This window comes from Procambarus clarkii, chromosome 37 (assembly GCF_040958095.1).
Source record: "Procambarus clarkii isolate CNS0578487 chromosome 37, FALCON_Pclarkii_2.0, whole genome shotgun sequence".
NCBI classification, from domain to species: Eukaryota; Metazoa; Arthropoda; class Malacostraca; order Decapoda; family Cambaridae; genus Procambarus; species Procambarus clarkii.
In genome coordinates, this window is record NC_091186.1 from 25,830,117 (window position 1) to 25,849,029 (window position 18,913).

The 18,913-nt window shown below is 41.4% G+C and overlaps 1 protein-coding gene and 1 long non-coding RNA gene across 8 annotated transcripts in view; one reads left to right on the plus strand and one right to left on the minus strand.

The window, feature by feature from the left end:
- Positions 1 to 3,465: 3,465 nt before the first annotated feature.
- The window catches only part of sprt (PDZ domain-containing protein sprite), a 148,071-nt gene continuing 132,623 nt past the window's right edge, over positions 3,466 to 18,913 (minus strand). For 6 of the 7 annotated variants that reach the window (XM_045754665.2, XM_069337309.1, XM_069337311.1 and 3 more), the window contains 8 exons: positions 13,720 to 13,862; positions 12,941 to 13,126; positions 11,443 to 11,781; positions 10,659 to 10,768; positions 10,148 to 10,268; positions 8,573 to 8,729; positions 8,021 to 8,272; positions 3,466 to 4,932 (listed from right to left, as the gene is read on the minus strand). In XM_045754665.2, the coding sequence (XP_045610621.2) occupies positions 4,183 to 4,932; positions 8,021 to 8,272; positions 8,573 to 8,729; positions 10,148 to 10,268; positions 10,659 to 10,768; positions 11,443 to 11,781; positions 12,941 to 13,126; positions 13,720 to 13,862 (2,058 nt within the window). In that variant the 3' untranslated portion in view covers positions 3,466 to 4,182. The remainder of the gene's footprint in view (positions 4,933 to 8,020; positions 8,273 to 8,572; positions 8,730 to 10,147; positions 10,269 to 10,658; positions 10,769 to 11,442; positions 11,782 to 12,940; positions 13,127 to 13,719; positions 13,863 to 18,913) is intronic. The other variant, XM_045754666.2, reaches the window with a different exon arrangement.
- LOC123765852 (uncharacterized) lies at positions 4,928 to 7,709 on the plus strand. Its single transcript, XR_011230686.1, has 2 exons — positions 4,928 to 5,450; positions 5,883 to 7,709. It is a non-coding gene; the product is annotated as an uncharacterized lncRNA (long non-coding RNA).

Below are 18,913 nucleotides of genomic sequence, written 5' to 3' on the forward strand. Positions count from 1 at the left end.
CTTCCTGTCCTCGTCAACGCCACTACAATGTTAGTGGCCCTTGTGTATGTATGTATGCATACAGTATATGTATATATATATACTGTATGTATGTATGCATACAGTATATGTATATATATATACTTAAATTGTGAAGTGGAATCTTACTGATTCCACTTCACAATTTGTAACTTTTTAGAGTTTCTACTTTACAAGCTAAGGTTTGCTTGGGTTGGGTTGGTTCGAATCCTCGTCACGGCCCTTGTGGATTTGTTCATTTGATGCATCACGTTAGTGTGATCTGTGTGTGTGTTGGGTTAGGCCTTTGTAGCATATTGATTATCTGGATGCCTCAGAGTTGGCCCCAGTGGTGTTTAGGGACCTGGAATTGAAGATTTTGTTGATCTCCTCCTGGTCTAAGTCTGCACCTTCCTTCTGCTGTGAGTGATTTGCACTGCTTCTGGTGTTTTTCCCCCTAGTTCTGGATTTGAAACATTGGAGGTCTTCAGAGTAGGATCAGAGTGGAATTTGAACCTCCTAGTCTTACCAGTGTTTTGGGGTATTCATCTTTACAATACCCGCCCATCCCCGCTCCGAATTTTATCCTTGGGATGACATTTTCCTGTTGCAGATGTTGGGTGAGGACTTTGGCTCTGCCCCAGATACTTTATAGCAGGCTTCTGGGGCTGAGGGTGAGGCCGAGGAGGGCCTGTGGGTGCTCTTCAACCCTTCGTGGACTTTGATTCCCTCTACTGAGGATGGGATAATTTTTTGTATTCCCTCCATGTACAGTTATCTTGAGGCTATCTTGAGTTGATTTCGGGGCTTTAGTGTCCCCACGGCCCGGTCCTCGACCAGGCCTCCACCCCTAGGAAGCAGCCCGTGACAGCTGACTAACTCCCAGGTACCTATTTACTGCTAGGTAACAGGGGCATAGAGTGAAAGAAACTCTGCCCATCGTTTCTCACTGGTGCCCGGGATTAAACCCGGTACCACAGGATCACGTGTCCAGTGTGCTGTCCATTCGGTCGGCCGGCTGCTTAAGTACTGCATTTACTTATATTTACCTGAGGGCTACTAACACTCTTAATGGCCTTGACAAGTACAGGAAACTGGTAGCTTGTCAAAGGTCCACCCCCCCCCCCCCATATGCCCTGATGACTTTTTCCAGTTGGATTTTAAAATTTAACAGTTTTGGCATATATGACTTCAGCGGGTAGGCAGTTCCATGGGTATATAACCCTGTGGGTGAAAAAGCATCTCCTGTTTTCAATCCTGCATTGTGGCTTGTTGAGCTTGAAACTGTTGCTCCTTGTTTTGTTATATCTGTCCTTTTGAAGAAAATGTCTGGATCAACATCTTCCAAATTGTTCAGTTTTTTAAGGGTTCAATGAGATCTGCCCTGTCATGTCAGATTTGCAGTGTTAGCACTGAGGCTCTCAACCGTTCCTGGTAAGAGAGTTGACTTAGTACTGGAATTATTTTTGTCACCTGGTGTTGTACTTTCTCCAAAGCAACTATGTCCTCCTGAAGCTGAGGTCTCCTTGCTTGGATACACTAATACCAGAGATTTGTACAGTTGAATCATTACCTTCTTTTCCTTAGTCAACGGTATGCTTGATTATTCCTAGGGTTTGGTTTCTTGTTGACTGCTGCTCCTACCTGTTGTGCAACGTTCTGTGAATTGTGGATGTAGATTCAGTGAATAGTGTGACTTTGATTGCTTGGCAATCAATTCTTCCCCCGGTTTTAATTCTGGATCCTGTATGATGCCTTGGAGTAGTCTTATTTCTGGAGGTTCCATCTTCCCACTTTGTGCTTTCAGTACCTCCTGTGGATCTCGAGCCTTTTTTCTATGATGGACCCACCTTTTCAAGTGTGTGTCTCTGCTTATTGGTTGTGGTGTGAGGTATTAGGTTCATCCTTGCTGGCTAACTGCTCTGTTTTCTTTGGGAGCTTGGCAGGGGTTCTGTTGAACCTGCATGTTTGATTGGTGGAGGCAAGTTCCATCTTTTAGGTGTTCCTGGGTAGTGCCGCTCATGAACCGTTTACTTCAGCACTCCCCATGGTCTTTGACAAGTGGTTGCTCAATGTGCTACTGTACCACTTGTCCACACTCAGTGTGCTAACCAGCACTGTACTGGACCCTTATTACGGAGGACCACAGGGCTCACTCGCACTTGGCAGCCATCTTACATGTTTGGGTCCTCATTAAGGGGGCTCTGAGCAACTCCATTAGGATGTGGCATTGCTGAGTTTCACTCAGTGTGGAGGCCTTGCAGTCTGCAGTTCTGGCCTTGGTGGCCTTGCTCAAAATGTGCACTCCACTTCTTAGATGGTGGCAGCATTTTTTAATCCCTCCCCTCCCCCCTCTTGTCGATCGTCTGTGTTGACTAGCTTGTTAGCTTTGGCTTGGTCTCTTACCCTTTTGTCTGCCTCTCCTCTTCTCATTTCAACTCTTCCCGGAGGATATCACTGCACAGGTTTTGTCCATGACAGCTAATTTTTTTTCTGCCCTGTCATTTATTTGTTTTCTCAGAGTTCTGGCCCCTGTAGGATGCAGTTGGGTAGACTGAGGGTCCTTATCTGCTGGTGGTTGGGGTAGGTTCTACGGGGAGGATGATTCTCTGCCCCATTGTGCTTCTTGATGTTCTTTCTCTTCAGCTCAACATCACAGGTACAGTATGTGTTTTGGAAGGATGGGTCCTCTTAGGGCTCATGCCAGTTCTTTTACAGTTTGCCCCTTTGACACCATGGTGTGGGGAAATGGGTCATCTTGCTTGTTTTGCCAGCTCCTTGTTCCACGATTGGTGGATAATTGCTGAAAAATCATACGAAAGTTTTCTTTTGCAGAGTCACAAACAGATGGAAAAATTTAAGGGAAAAGGTTGTGGATACCAAACATACCAACAGTTTCAAAGCATCATATGACAAAAGTTATATGAAAGATGGGATACTGCTAGTGTATGTCCCATCTTGTAGCTTCACTTAGATACTCACACATAATAAAGTTTTTACAAGGGAAAGTTCCCTGAGCAGAACAGATCTTGTCTTTGCCTACCCAGATAAAAACGTGATTAGAATGGCTTAGGTACTCACCTAGTTGTGTTTGCGGTGGCTGTGTTCTGAAGTCGGCGCTTTTAATTATTGATGGTCGAGGGTCCTGGCCTAGTAGACCTGGGAGATATCTGCTCCTTCAAACTGCCCCAAATGCAGAATGTCAACATTCCCCGAGTGCACAATGAAATCACAAGAACATAATATATCTACGAGAAAATACTGAAGTCGTATGATGCGATCGAACACTTGTGTGCATCCCTGAGGGGTTTAAGGGTGCAGGTTTGATCCTACCATATACTTTCAATATTTTCTTATTCCCTGACTGCACTATATATTAATCATGGGCCAATAAGATCTTGTCTTAAGGACCATCTGAGCAGGAGAGTTCAGAAGTGTAATCTTATCAATATATTTAAACTGCTTAAATAGAAGTTATTTAATCTTTATTAAATTGCAATCACACAAAAATATATATTTACAATAAATTTAACAACTTCTCATGAGAAGTTGATATAAATTAGTGAAAACTGTTAGAACTTTTCTCTCCAGTTTTCAGTATGAGGTATATACAGCCAAGGACTTGCAATACTGTAATTCATATTACATGAAAGGTGAATCCAGCAGTTCAATTATCAAGAGAGAAGGAACATTACTTTGAAAATTTTGCGTAACTATAAGAATACTGCAAAAAATATTTAAACCCATATTAAGGAATGTTTTCTTATGTCCTGGTATCTTTTAATTCAAGGACATGTTATCTCACATCTGCACTAAACATAATTATTTAGTTTGAATGAGATCACTAGAGTGCCTTGATTCACCTTAAATCTTGGACACAGACCTGCAGTTTTCAAACTCAATCCAGTACAGTACTGTATATACTTCTGTATCACTAGTTCATTCCTTTATGGAGTAACGAAGTCAGTTCACACACTTGTACAGATCTTTTGAGCACATGAAGGTGTCAACAGTGTAGAGATTCATCTGGATTGATCCCGGCACTTTTCTCAAATTTTCTTTGAATTTTTCAGAAAACTCAAAAGGAGCTCAGATCACGAAGACCCTCATTCCTGGCAAACTGTGAAATTAAGCACACTGATGGAGGTTCTACAGCATGTCCAGGAAATAACAAATAGAATACCTTTAACACCACTGCTCATGCGGCCGGGGACTTGTCGCAACACTAAGTGCAGAGGTTCGTGATGCTGTGACAGGTGTGTGTGGGGTGTGCAGAGAGTAGTGGTTATGGTGAGAGGAGTGCTGGTGGTGGCTGTGGTTGTGATTGTGGTTATGATGATGGTTGTGTGAGGTGAAACGGGTAGTTATACCCATATGGCTGTTTATTTCTGCCCGAAACACATCAACCTCGGTGTCACCATTTTTATTACAATCTAAATGGAGTGCAGCATCAGGCGAATGAGATCCGTAAATGCCCTGATGAGATAATCTTTCATTTGTTGGTGCCGATGCTGCACCCTGAGGGCTGGGACGCCTACTGAGACCTTCCGTGGAAACTGGACTTCCACTGATGATCATCCTGACACTTCCATCCCCCTGGGATCTAGACGAATAATGCTCATGTCCTTGCGAGTTATAACATGATCTATCATGATATCTGTCATAGATGTTTTCATGGCTATGGTGATCTGATCTTCCTTGACCTCGTTCGTATATTGTTTGAGATTGAAGGTCATTGTCCCGGCAGTGAATGTCTGTGTCAAGTGATGGCCATGTCTGAAGAGCACTGTAGCGGGAGCTAGAAGGGGTTGTAGTTGAAGACCGGGAGGTCGCTGATCCTTCCTCTACACTCTGGAGACTCGTGGTTCTCTGCAGGCTGAGACGCTCTGGTTTCTTTGGTGGTACTGGCTTTGTACGAGAGGCTGGCCGTGAATCCTGTAGGGTTAGATTTAATTTTCAATAGTGGATCTTGGAAATAAAAAAAATTGTCTAATTAATTGAATTATACATTACTGGATTAATAGAATTATATATTACATGTTTTTATTCAATTTTAAATGTAAAAATTGTACAAATTATTTTATCAAATTCAAGAAAACTACAGTAATGTCATAATGCATACATCTCTGTATTAGTATACAGTATACTGTTTATATATTGTAATATTTTATACTTATTTCAAATAATCGTACTATGCATGTACAACCGAGTCTTATCAGTTTGTGGTATCACCATTAACCTTTAAACTGCTCAATTAAATGGGAGTGTCTTTTTTTGTTCCCCCGTGAGCTTTCAGAGTTATTATAACTGCTGACATGTTCTTGCTGGTTGCAAGAATTCATAAGCAGAATCTATATTTTGCTCATGGCCATACTCGCATTGTAAATAAAAAGTCACTACAAGCACACATCTGACCATCATACAGCACTTATACATATCATTAGCAGCCACAGGTATTCCTGTGCTGTATGATAAGGCAGATATATCATTAGCAGCCACAGGTATTCCTGTGCTGTATGATAAGGCAGATATATCATTAGCAGCCACAGGTATTCCTGTGCTGTATGATAAGGCAGATATATCATTAGCAGCCACAGGTATTCCTGTGCTGTATGATAAGGCAGATATATCATTAGCAGCCACAGGTATTCCTGTGCTGTATGATAAGGCAGATATATCATTAGCAGCCACAGGTATTCCTGTGCTGTATGATAAGGCAGATATATCATTAGCAGCCACAGGTATTCCTGTGCTGTATGATAAGGCAGATATATCATTAGCAGCCACAGGTATTCCTGTGCTGTATGATAAGGCAGATATATCATTAGCAGCCACAGGTATTCCTGTGCTGTATGATAAGGCAGATATATCATTAGCAGCCACAGGTATTCCTGTGCTGTATGATAAGGCAGATTTAGGTACACGCCTCTGGAATTGGTCTGAAAGATGTTAAGGGGGGGGGGGGTCCTGTGGGTCACAATCAAAAGATCCCAGGTTCAATTCCTGTGCAGGATAGGGACGTTTGGGTAAGTCTCCTTTAACTTGATACCTCTGTTCACTTAGCAGTGAATAGGTACCCTGGAGTTAAGTAACTATTGTGAACCAACAGCATTGACCACTGCACCATCAAAATTCATGTATGGGAAGTTGGGTCAATGATTGTATGAACAGTAGTAAATAACATATGAAGGAAGAGCAGGGGCAAGGATGACATGGTCTAGAAGGAGAAAACCAATAACTGTAGTGGGGAAAACAATGATTGTAGGATTAGATGGTTAAACAACGATTTTATGATGAGCGGACAATTACTGTAGAATGAATATGGCAAATAATGATTGTACATGGAACAAATAAAATGACTGCAGAATGGACAACTAGTGATTGAAGGAGCAGTTGAAAACAGTACTTTTAGAAGGTGTAATGAACGAAGACTGTAGGAGCAGCTGGGACAAATATGATGACTACAGAGAAGATGAATTGGGATTGTAGGAGCTGGGGCAATCATCAAGAGCAGAGACAAACTGTGATAATAGGAGCAGCATCAGTGATTGTAGCAGGAGCTGAGGCAAATAAGGATTGAGGAGAAAGGATAAGCAATGTACAGCAGGGAGGTGCACAATGATCATATGAGAAGCTGTACATATGTAAAACATATGTACAGCTATTTTCTGCTGGGAAATCAAAGGCAAACAATGATTGTAGCATCACTGACTTTAGGCGTTAGTGGAGCAATGACTAAGAGAAGCTCAGCTAAATAATAATTATACAACCAGCTGGGTAAACAATATAAGAGTATGTTGGGCAAATGAATGTATAAAAAGTAATGATAAATAATGACTATAGGGGGCATGCAAACAATGTGTGCAACAGGGGAATGTAAACAATGACTACGTGAAGTACGGTCATTCAAACAATTGCTGAAGAAGCAGGAGATATGATTGATGGAAGGCTGATGCAGTTATAATATAATAATTTTTTTAGGTATACACGTAATACATATATAAAATACAAGCAGATTGTAGGATTCAAAGGTAAGGCAAGTATGATGCCTAAAGCCACTAATGCACCGAGTGTTTCAGGCATAATGTAGGTATGGCAGGGGAATCAGAGGAGAACAACGGGTTGAGGTGATGGGCAAACATTGTAGGAGGAGCAGCAGCAGTATTGTCTTCAGAAGCAGGGGCAAATTGTAATCATGAGGGAAGGATAAAATATGATTGTAAGAAGTCTAAACAATGATTGTTAGAGAAATGGGTGTAAACAATGATTGTTGGAGGAACAGGTGTAAACAATAATTGCTCAAATATGTTCTGGGATACTGTAATTCTGAACCTTTCTTGAATTCATGAGTTTTGGTAGCAAAGAGGCCAAGCACGTCCACAGGAATAATTGGGGACATATGTTAGGCTTCTGGCTTCCTGTCCCCATCAAGGCCACTGGAGATGGTGGCCTCAAGGCAAATTCAGGTAAATTAATTATATAATTCTCTGTATAAAATCCTGTGCTCACCTCAAGAACTAGTGCTTATGGCCATTATTCCTGTATTTTATTATCCTAATTTATCATCCCAAAGATTTCATTACCATTACATAAATGTCAATAAAATATTCCTCATTTAATTTACCTTTTCATTAAAATTAATAATTAGCTTTTTGCTCTATTCTGTCAGTATATGACATACTGTATATCTACATAATAAACTTATAAATATTGTCACTGTGTTATTATCAAATAAATCACTCTTTCTATTGCTAAGTGTTCCCACATGATCTTGTATCCATATTTAAACATTTTGATATCAATATCATGAATATACAGCACACACACACACACACACACACACACACACACACACACACACACACACACACACACACACACACCATATATCCAATTTTGCAAAAGATTTCCAGTTTGTTGACTTATTTGTTCATGTTTTACTCATAGATGAATACTGTACTCCGAAATGCTACTGAAGGTGAACTTTCATAAACCAGTACAGAGTTATACAATATGACAGCACCTCATTTTTCGAGTCCGGTCGTGGAGAGAGAACTCGTCTACGGTAGTCGGCTGCTGAGGTGGGCCTGGTTGAATTAACATGGCTTGTGGCATGTCTGTCAGGGGAATCAGACTGAGAGGAACTTGGGGAAGAGATCGAAGAGTCTGGTGACCTCAGCCTTGGTAGAGTGGGATACTGCTGAGCCCTCTCCACCTCCCCACTGCCAACCTCAGGGCTTGCTACAGCCAACCTCTGGTCACCCTTTTGGAACACCTGAACCACCAGAGAGCACTAAAATATAAGTATGTTGTAGCATTAAATTATGCAAGACTTCTCTCTAATGCAACAACAAAACTGTTAAGAATATAATTACCCTTAATTATTTTTGGGTAAATATTTTCCCCTCATGCGGCAAAATAAATTACTATTTATTATGCACGAGGGAGAGTAGGATGTAAATTGCCAAAAAGTAAAAGGGAAATTTAGTCGCAGGTGAGTGAATTTTTTTTTATAAAAGCTTGAGGGTGAATGACACTTAAAATAGTTAAAGAAGGACTGGCCTAGAATATGCACCTGAATAACTGTTGCTCCTGGCTGTGAAGTGGTGACAATGGTCTCCCCATTAGTGTGGTTAAGGGCAGCCTCTCGAGTGCGACTGAGGGTCATTTTCAGCTCCGATACCTGTTCCTCCAGATAGCCAATGCGATGGTTGAGGCGTGTGTTATCACTCCTGGTGGGGAAGCTTTATGTTTACTAACAGCAACAAATTAAGGAAAGATAATATAGTACTTAGAATTATATGAAATCTGCTAATCTAAATAATGTCTGGTCAGCAAGCTACTACATTCATCAGTTGCATTAATTGTCAAAAACAAGTTTGAGCATTAAAATACATCAACATAAATGTACTGCTTTATGTACTGCTCATTACAGTACATAAAGATGTACTGTGATAAGCAGTTCAAGGCTGAACACACCATGACCAGTGGCATGTGAGACATGCACAGATGCAAATTAGAAATGCGGCTGTCATTGTGAGGATGTTTCTAATGTGGTCTTTGTTGACTGGGCCATTCATTAACATAGCTGTGACTGTTCATTACTAGGACGACTCAATACCAGGTAATTATCATCTCCTCGGGCTTTTCGAGAAACACTTTATTGCAGGCTATTTTAATGCAAACACCATGGTCCAAGGTTATAACAACATCCCTACAAAATATATAAATTCTTCAGATCTGCTGGGGGGCCTAGTATATGCTTAACTATATCTCCTGTTACTATATAATGTGTGTGTATAATTATCCCTAGTCTAGTACATACAAATCACTGAATCGTGATAAAGTGCTTAAGATTCCATTAATTTATTGATGCTCCTCACTATTTTGCACATAATGTGACTATTCATGTGAGCTCATTCTTTTCTCCTATTTTTAATATCTGTATAGGTGTAAAGTATTAAAAATATGATTTTTTTAATCATCAATTACTTTTTTAATAACTTTGATGGTCTCATCTTTCAAGGACCTTACTGTGACTTTTTGTTTTTTTACTCTTTATACAAGCATTAAAAGATTTAGGATATTTCTTGATGTTTTGATCAAATTATCATTCAAAGCTTTAGGTTGATTTGATTTCCTGGGTAACTGTACTTATAATGCCCTTCTAATTCCTGTTGTTTGGGACAGGAAGCATACATGCATGCATGTATCGTATGTATGTATGTATCTATGTATGTATGTATGTATGTATGTATGTATGTATGTATGTATGTATGTAATCACATGTATGTATGTGTGTGTGTATTTATGTGTGTATATATGTATGAATATAAAATATATACAGTAATATATATATATTATAATACACACATGCACACACACTTCAGGCTTATGTCAAGGTCCCCTCAAGGTCAAACTACTGACCCTCTACAAGTCAGTAGTACTCCACAACACGTGCCGAACTCCCAGGTACCCATTAACTGCTAGGTGCACAGAGCCATTAGGCGAAAAGAATCTTTTTAGTTTAGTTGTTAGAGCTCCTTTTGCTCTCTGTCATTCATAACTTTTTTACTTTTTTCTTCCCTCCCTTGAATAAATATAAACAAAAAGATCAATTTTAAACATCATTACAACTTTTACTACTCACTTTAGAGTTTCCTTGTCCTTGAGAGCTTTGTCAAGTCTTGCAACTAGGTCTTTAATTTCTCTGGCTTTCTCCTCCATCTGCTTTTCTATTCGGCCTTCTGATCTGCGACCAGCAGTACCTACTGAAGCAGGATACTGTATTAGTTGCATTTTGCACTTAACAGAAGTGAAATACAGTACACTACATACTGTATATATACAATATGTAGTGTACTGGTCTTGTACAGTACTGTACTGGTATGTAGTGTAGATCTTCATGCAAAATCTATACCTTTTATCTTTTTTTGAGGTGTTTTAGATGTGCTAATTAATAGAGCAAAAGCCTGTCTTCAATCGAAAGTATAAACCAAATTATGTTACAGACAATAAAGACAATATGCACATTGTAGCCTGGTGGACCAAACTCTCACAAGTCGAGCCTGGCCTCGGGCCGGGCTTGGGGAGTAGAAGAACTCCCAGAACCCCATCAACCAGGTATCAACCAGGTAACCAGGTATGTGACAAATAGTTACCGGTGCTGGGTCTGGCAATAACGAGGTTGAGATGAGTCGATGACCCCATGAGCCTGGTGACCTGGTCCAAACCACAGCCTACTACAGTCTCCCCATTTATCTCCAGCAGCCTGCAGGAAGGAAAATGAGATATTGGTTGTCTTCATGGTGGGGAGGAAATTGTAACTCATTTATCAAATTTTTGAGATCAAAATTATATGGATTAAAGGTTAAATTAATGATCTATGTACAGTATTTGTATGTTATAATATTTTAAGCTAATTTGACACAGGCTGTTATTCATTTGTAATAGACTACTCTTCATTATTTGCATAAAATATTATTAGTCATGTTTTGATATTGACAAATTCTATCAGTAATTTACAAAACTTTGACAAGTTCATTTAAATGGAAGTTTTCATACCTCATTAAAGACTTTTTTTGCTGCAATATATATAGTTTAAAACAAAAGTCTGAAGGACATTATCTAATGATTTGACTCATTATAAGCTGAACTTAGTAATAAGTGACGATAATGAAGTTCTGTTTAACGAGAGCTTTTATAAGCAATAAAAGTGTTAACTTCATTAAAGTCACTTTATTCACCGAAAATTTAAGCTACTTGTGCATTCCCCCATTCTACAACAAGAATACTGTGCATGTTGATTAACCAAGAAGTAGCTTTAAAACATGATATTTACTTCATTCTAATATTGTTCAGTAGTGTTTTTAATGCATAATCACAAACTGATATCAACATGAGTGAGGCAAAATTTGTACATGAACTTGCCTAAAATGATTTTACCTGTCACCCTTTTTTAGTCTGGTGTCATCGGTGGCCCAGTCTATGACACACCCAAGGGGCGGTCGAGGTGTCACATGGAAGGGAGGGTTCCCTGGTGTGTGAGGTACACCGATACTCATCAGTGTCACTTCCCTGAGAGCTGCGCCTCCTCCAATAGAGGTGAAAAGGGCATGTAATAAAGGCTGGGGCCCTGAAGAACCATTACAAGCAGAAGATGAAGGCGTCTCCTGAAGGCGTGCATTTAAGACTGTGGATTCCTCCTTCAAGTTTAGGATGTTAAGCTCTTCCCTCTCCAGTTCATATTCTAGCTCTGCTGCTCGGATCCTAACATCGATATTGCTGGAAAGTGAAATGTTAGTGAAAGGCATTTTAAGGTGACTCTAATAATTCTTGAAGAGAAATCTGATTAGCAACACAATATGAAAACCTGAAAAGCTAGATAGCATGAAAACTAATTGTTTAAAAAACAAAAATCAGGCCTCGAGTGCTGTATAATGATCATCACACCAGAATTCTCTTTATTCCCAGTTTAAATAAATCTATATGAATACGTCATGCAAATAAAGGGGACCCAATATATATATGGAACCCTATAATGAAGATTACGCCATTATACCTGGGGTGCACAAACATGAGTGGTTGTGCACCCCACACCCATTCCATTTTTTTTATTTTTTTTTTTTCATTTTTTTTTTGCCCGAAACGCATTGCGTAATAGTGGCTTTAGGCATTGTATATACTAGCTCTATCTATATATCAATCCATTAATGTAACATCACTTGTATGTATGTACCTTACCTGAATAAACATATTTATTTTATTATTTATTTATTATGGGAGCACTACATGGGATACCTGGCTATGCCTCCTCCCCCTCTCTTTCCTCCACCTTCTCACCCTCTCGGACCAAACAAACAGACAACATAACCACATCCTTATTTTACCATTATTACTTTGATGGAAAATTGTAACAATAAAGTTAACAAATGTTGTGTGTAAGTTAGAATATTATGTTTTATTTTTGTTTAATTTATGAACAGCTGAAAACCTTGAAAAACTCTTTGGAAATCTAAACCACAATTTCAGACTTCATATGAGTTGCTCAGATTCGAAACAGAAGCAACTGTAGGGTGGTACATGGGATATGTATGTACCACCCTATGACACTCCTCACGCCAATCACAAGTCACCATGCAAGGTTTCATCAACCCCTGTGATCATCAACACTTGGGACCCTGAGACCATGAACCTTTGGGATCATATCAACACTTGGGACCCTCAAACCCTGGGACCATCAACCCTAGGACCCATTTATTTATTTATTTATTTATTTATATACAAGAAGGTACATTGGGTTTGTGAGGATACATAGCATGGTATTTACAATCTTGTAAAGCCACTAGTACGCGCAGCGTTTCGGGCAGGTCAACCCATCAATCCACAAGATCACAAACAATGCCACACCATCACCAACCACGAGGCTCACTTTACTACTTACTCAGTGATGTCAATCTTCTCTAAGGTTAGTTTTAGGTTTTTGATGGCAACTTTCTTGGCGTCCATTTCCCCCTGGACTTTGTTGAGGCGCTCCTGGATACTCCGCCGCTCCGTCTCAGAGATCACACCGCCTCCTTCGCCACTTCCGCCTACTGTCCCGCCCAAATTGGTAATCTGGGTCTTCAGCCTGCATATATATATTTAACCTTAAGTACACGTGTTACATTCAGGAGAAATCTATTGATATTGAGTTAGCTTATACACCTGCCTTGTGTGTGTTTTAGTTTGTTTAAGTCTGACAGACACGACTTTCACCTTCTAGATTGCATCTCGTGGTTGTGAATCGAGAATGCAGACCAATATGCTGCATGACCCATAAATGTGAGACACACACAGCATAGTGCAGATCAAATCTTGGCTATGTATGGTCTTAAACCCTGCACTGCTCACACATTTTCGGCAAAAAAGTCTTGGTGCAATTGTCAAGGACATATTTTTGTTGTTTTCATAAATGCTCAGGTAAAGTTAATGTCAAAATGTTTCCAAAGTCAACTATTTCCCTTTCAGAACACAAAGAGTAATGAAAACATTAAAAAAACATAAAAATATAGTCTAATTAAAAAACAAAACTCACAACTCTTAGAGCGCCTAAAGGCGCTTTGCGCAGTGCAGTGGTTAATGTATAATGCTTATATATATTTCCTATGTATACTGTTACTCGCGTATAAGTGCGATCCGCATAAAGGATTTAAAAGCTATATAGCAGGTGATGTAACTCACGACTGGATGACAGTGTCCTTGTCTCTGAGAGCTTGATGAAGGGCGTCCAGCTCGCGCACCAGGTCCCGGGCTGCCCTGGGCAGGGTTTCGAGTAGGGCCTCGCGACGTCGCTTCCAACCCAAGGACACCTCGATGCTCGCCATCTGCAGGGGGTGATTGATTGATGAGGATTAAGCCACCCAAAAGGTGGCACGGGCATGATTAGCCCGTAAGTGGGGGCCCTTTGGGGCCATTACCAGTATCATTAGCTGATACTGGAGATCTGTGGAGGTGCGACTGCACCCTGCGTGACGGGAGATGTCTCCCCCGTCCTGCAGGGGGGAATGAAGGGGTGAGTGATAGGCAAGCATTGTGGGTGAGTCTGTGAGTGTGGTGGGGGAGGCTGTGAGTGTGGTGGGTGAGGCTGTGAGTGTGGTGGGGGAGGCTGTGAGTGTGGTGGGTGAGGCTGTGAGTGTGGTGGGGGAGGCTGTGAGTGTGGTGGGTGAGGCTGTGAGTGTGGTGGGTGAGGCTGTGAGTGTGGTGGGGAAGGCTGTGAGTGTGGTGGGGGAGGCTGTGAGTGTGGTGGGGGAGGCTGTGAGTGTGGTGGGGGAGGCTGTGAGTGTGGTGAGTGAGGCTGTGAGTGTGGTGGGGGAGGCTGTGAGTGTGGTGGGGGAGGCTGTGAGTGTGGTGAGTGAGGCTGTGAGTGTGGTGGGGGAGGCTGTGAGTGTGGTGGGGGAGGCTGTGAGTGTGGTGGGGGAGGCTGTGAGTGTGGTGAGTGAGGCTGTGAGTGTGGTGGGGGAGGCTGTGAGTGTGGTGGGGGAGGCTGTGAGTGTGGTGGGGGAGGCTGTGAGTGTGGTGGGGGAGGCTGTGAGTGTGGTGAGTGAGGCTGTGAGTGTGGTGGGTGAGGCTGTGAGTGTGGTGGGGGAGGCTGTGAGTGTGGTGGGGGAGGCTGTGAGTGTGGTGGGTGAGGCTGTGAGTGTGGTGGGGGAGGCTGTGAGTGTGGTGAGTGAGGCTGTGAGTGTGGTGGGGGAGGCTGTGAGTGTGGTGGGTGAGGCTGTGAGTGTGGTGAGTGAGGCTGTGAGTGTGGTGGGTGAAACTGAGGTAAAGATGACTGGGCAATATTTGGAGAAGGGGTGATTTATGTGCTAAGAAAATCACCCTTCTGAAGATGTTTTATTAAATACGAAAGTACTTAAGGAAATTCCTGTTTCAATTCTTCCTCTGTGGTCTGACACTGTCATACATATATATATATATATATATATATATATATATATATATATATATATATATATATATATATATATATATATATATATATATATATGTACTTTTTTTAAGGTTAGGTACCTTGAGCAAATACCTGACTTTCTCAAGGTCCTGAATACAGTGTTCAGAACATTGTATATTACTTTGAGAAGAGGTGTATGTTACACCTGAAATTTTAGTTTTAATACACTTACACATGTATTGGGTCTGTCCTTCACTTTCATACAAGCACTACTGCATTGCAATAAGTTTCCCAATAACAATAATAATAAAAACACCTCACATATACCCTTCAAACAAGTAAAGGGAATATACAAATAGTGCAGGCGATGAGTCGCAATAACGTGGCTAAATTATGTTGACCAGACCACACACTAGAAGGTGAAGGGACGACGACAAATAGGGTTTTGTTGTAAAAGATTAAAAACATTTGTTCCCATGCCTCCAGAGCGGCGTTGCAGACACCTTCACACAAACACCCACACAACCTGCCAATTTCATGGAGAATGGGACGTTTTTATACGTCTGCTATCCAGTCTAAAAAAGGAAGGAAAAAAACCACACGACCACTGCTATCTAATTCCGTACATTTCAAGGCCACTCCCTTCAACCAGCACGATATACCTTGGGTCGAAAATAGGGACTAGTGTAACACCTATTATTGAATGATCAGAATCTATATCTTGGACAGTATACCCCCTACAGGAGGCTTATTTAGATGGTACTTTGGTGAAGCTGTAACTTAAGAGTCCCTGCACAAGATTTGGTCAAAGGATATCGCTGTCAAGCGCAATTGCTTATGCAGAACAGTCATTGTTACGCACTGTGTCATGCATGCAAGCTTCGCCTGACAGCTAAAGCACACGGCTCCTTACTACAGAGATCCACCTGCCACGGCACGAGGGGGGCTCATTGCATAGCTCCACCTGCCATAGAACGAAGGTACACCACAGGTACACCCGCCACAGCACGAAGGTCCTCACTACTCAGGTCCACCTGCCACAGCACGAGGGGGCCTCATTGCATAGCTCCACCTGCCATAGAACGAAGGTCCTCACCACAGGTATACCCGCCACAGAATACTGGTCCTCACCACACAGGTCCGCTTGCCACAGCACGAGGACCCTCACTACTCAGATCCACCTGCCACAGCACGAGGACCCTCACCCCATCGATCCACCTGCCACAGCACGAGGACCCTCACCCCATCGATCCACCTGCCACAGCACGAGGATCCTCACCCCATCGGCCCACCTGCCACAGCACGAGGACCCTCACCCCATCGGTCCACCTGCCACAGCACGAAGGTCCTCACTACACAGCGGCCAGCACCACACCAACTCTGCCACGCACTGACGCGAAATTGAACACGCAACTCCTGCAAGCGAGGGAGAGGGGCGGGAGTAATACAGGGAATGGGAGACAGAAGAGACGACCGTAAGACAGACAGAAGTGAGAAGGAAATAGTATGGGAAGTGACGGGAGGCGGAGATAAATGAAAGAGATAAAGTTATGAAACAAATTTTAATTTAATAATTATTGAAAGAGGACAGAGAGAATGAGAGAGCGCTCCGGTAGAATGTGAGAAAATGTATGTGACCCAGTAGATGGTTTTCAAAAACCACAAAGGTATTTGTGTATGTTTCCCACTGTACGACACTACTAGCAAGTCTTGCATACTCAGTGGAACACTGCAGCTGCCACTGCTCGGAGCAGTGCCCCCCCCCCTGGTGTGCTATAGGATGCATCCACAAAAGGCTTATGCCAACAAGCTCAATCCTTCAATTGCATGACATCTGGGGATAATGCCAGGGGTGAATCACCTTTGTTATCTGCATTGGCTTGTTAGCAACGCTGTTACCTAGCAGTAAATAGGTACCTGGGAGTTAGACAGCTGCTACGGGCTGCTTCCTGGGGGTGTGTAACAAAAAGGAGGCCTGGTAGAGGACCGGGCCGCGGGAACGCTAAGCCCCAAAATCATTTCAAGATAACGCTAAAGAAGACACAAGTTTCAGTTTCAACCGTTTCAAGTTTAATTTCGAACAAAAGCCACTTTTACTGCCCAAACTGTACAATCCGGTAGAATCACAGAACTTGTTCTTGGTGAGATATAAATACAAAAATGATATATGAACAAAAATTATACTTCCCTGCACCCCTCAGAGTTCAAAAAGAGATGGCAAAGGGCACATCTGATAGGTATAATAAAAGTTTTTATCAGTTACCCCTTCGAGTGTGTGATGGTATCCAAGGGACCAACCAGGATACTGAACCTTCGAAGCCCTCCTGAGGCATTAGAATGGCTAGCCGATAAATTCAACTCAGATGTTTCAGATCAGATTCAGATTCAGATGTTTATTCAGGTAAGGTATATACATACAAGTGATGTTACATTAATGGATTGATATATAGATAGAGCTAGTACATACAATGCCTAAAGCCACTATTACGCAATGCGTTTCGGGCAAGAAAAACATTAATATCTAGAACTTAATACTAATTGAGCATAAAGAATAAAAGATGTTGAGAACAAATACAAATAAAGAAAAAAAAAAGGGGGAACATGACTGAAAAAGCAGCACAAATACAATAGGTTGACAAACAGTGTTGATTAAAAAAAAAGAAAATAACAGACATGGGTTGACAATAGAGGAGTGAGGTAGGTTACAGGGAATTTATTAGGTAGTGTTTAGTTTTTATCTTAAACTGGTCGAGAGAGGTACAGTCTTTAACATGGTTGGGAAGGTCATTCCACATTCTGGGCCCCTTGATTTGCAGAGCATTTCTAGTTTGATTAAGACGTACTCTAGGAATATCAAAACTGTATTTATTTCTGGTGTGGTGCTCATGGGTTCTGTTACAACCGTCTATGAAGCTTTTGAGATCAGGATTGGCATTACAATTTAGCGTTTTGTATATGTATAATACACATGAGAGAATGTGCAGTGACTTAATGTCTAACATATTCAGGGATTTGAATAGGGGTACCGAGTGATGTCTGGGGCCAGAGTTGGATATTGTCCTAATAGCAGCTTTGTGTTGAGTAATTAGAGGACGTAAATGATTTTGGGTAGTAGAGCCCCAAGTACAAATACCATAGTTGAGATATGGATAGATAAGGGAGTAATAGAGAGTCACCAGGGCAGGGCGTGGTACATAATATCTGATCTTAGAAAGAATGCCCACAGTTTTTGAAACTTTTTTAGATATGTTTAGAATGTGTCCCTGGAAATTCAGCTTGTGGTCAATGAGAATGCCAAGGAATTTGCCATCTAATTTGTTACAAATTTGGGTATTGTTTATTTTGAGATTTATTTGATTAGAGGATTTATTGCCAAACAGAATATAGAAAGTTTTGTCAATGTTAAGGGTGAGTTTGTTGGCAGTTAGCCACAGATGGACTTTATTTAGCTCAGTATTTACTGTGGCATTTAGAGCAAGGGGATCAGGACTGGAGTAAATGAAGGTTGTGTCGTCAGCAAATAGGATTGGTTTGAGGTGTTGGGAGGCATTTGGAAGGTCATTAATGTAGATGAGAAAGAGGAGAGGGCCAAGTATGCTGCCCTGGGGAACACCAATGTTGATGGGTAGGGTGGGAGAAATTGTATTATTCACAGAAACACATTGGAGCCTGTCAGTAAGGTAGGATTTGAGGTATTGTACGGAGTGTCCTCTGACACCATAATGATGTAATTTAAGAAGAAGGTTTTGGTGGTTGACAGTATCGAAAGCTTTACGCAGGTCCACAAATAACCCAACAGGGAACTCATTTTTATCAAGAGCTGTATGAATCGAGTTAAGCATACTAATAAGTGCATCGTTAGTGCTTTTTTGGGCCTGAAGCCATATTGGCAAGGGCTAAGTATATTGAGTTTGGCTAGATATGAGTAAAGCTGCTTATAGATTAGTTTTTCAAAAATTTTTGACAAGTTTGGCAGGATTGATA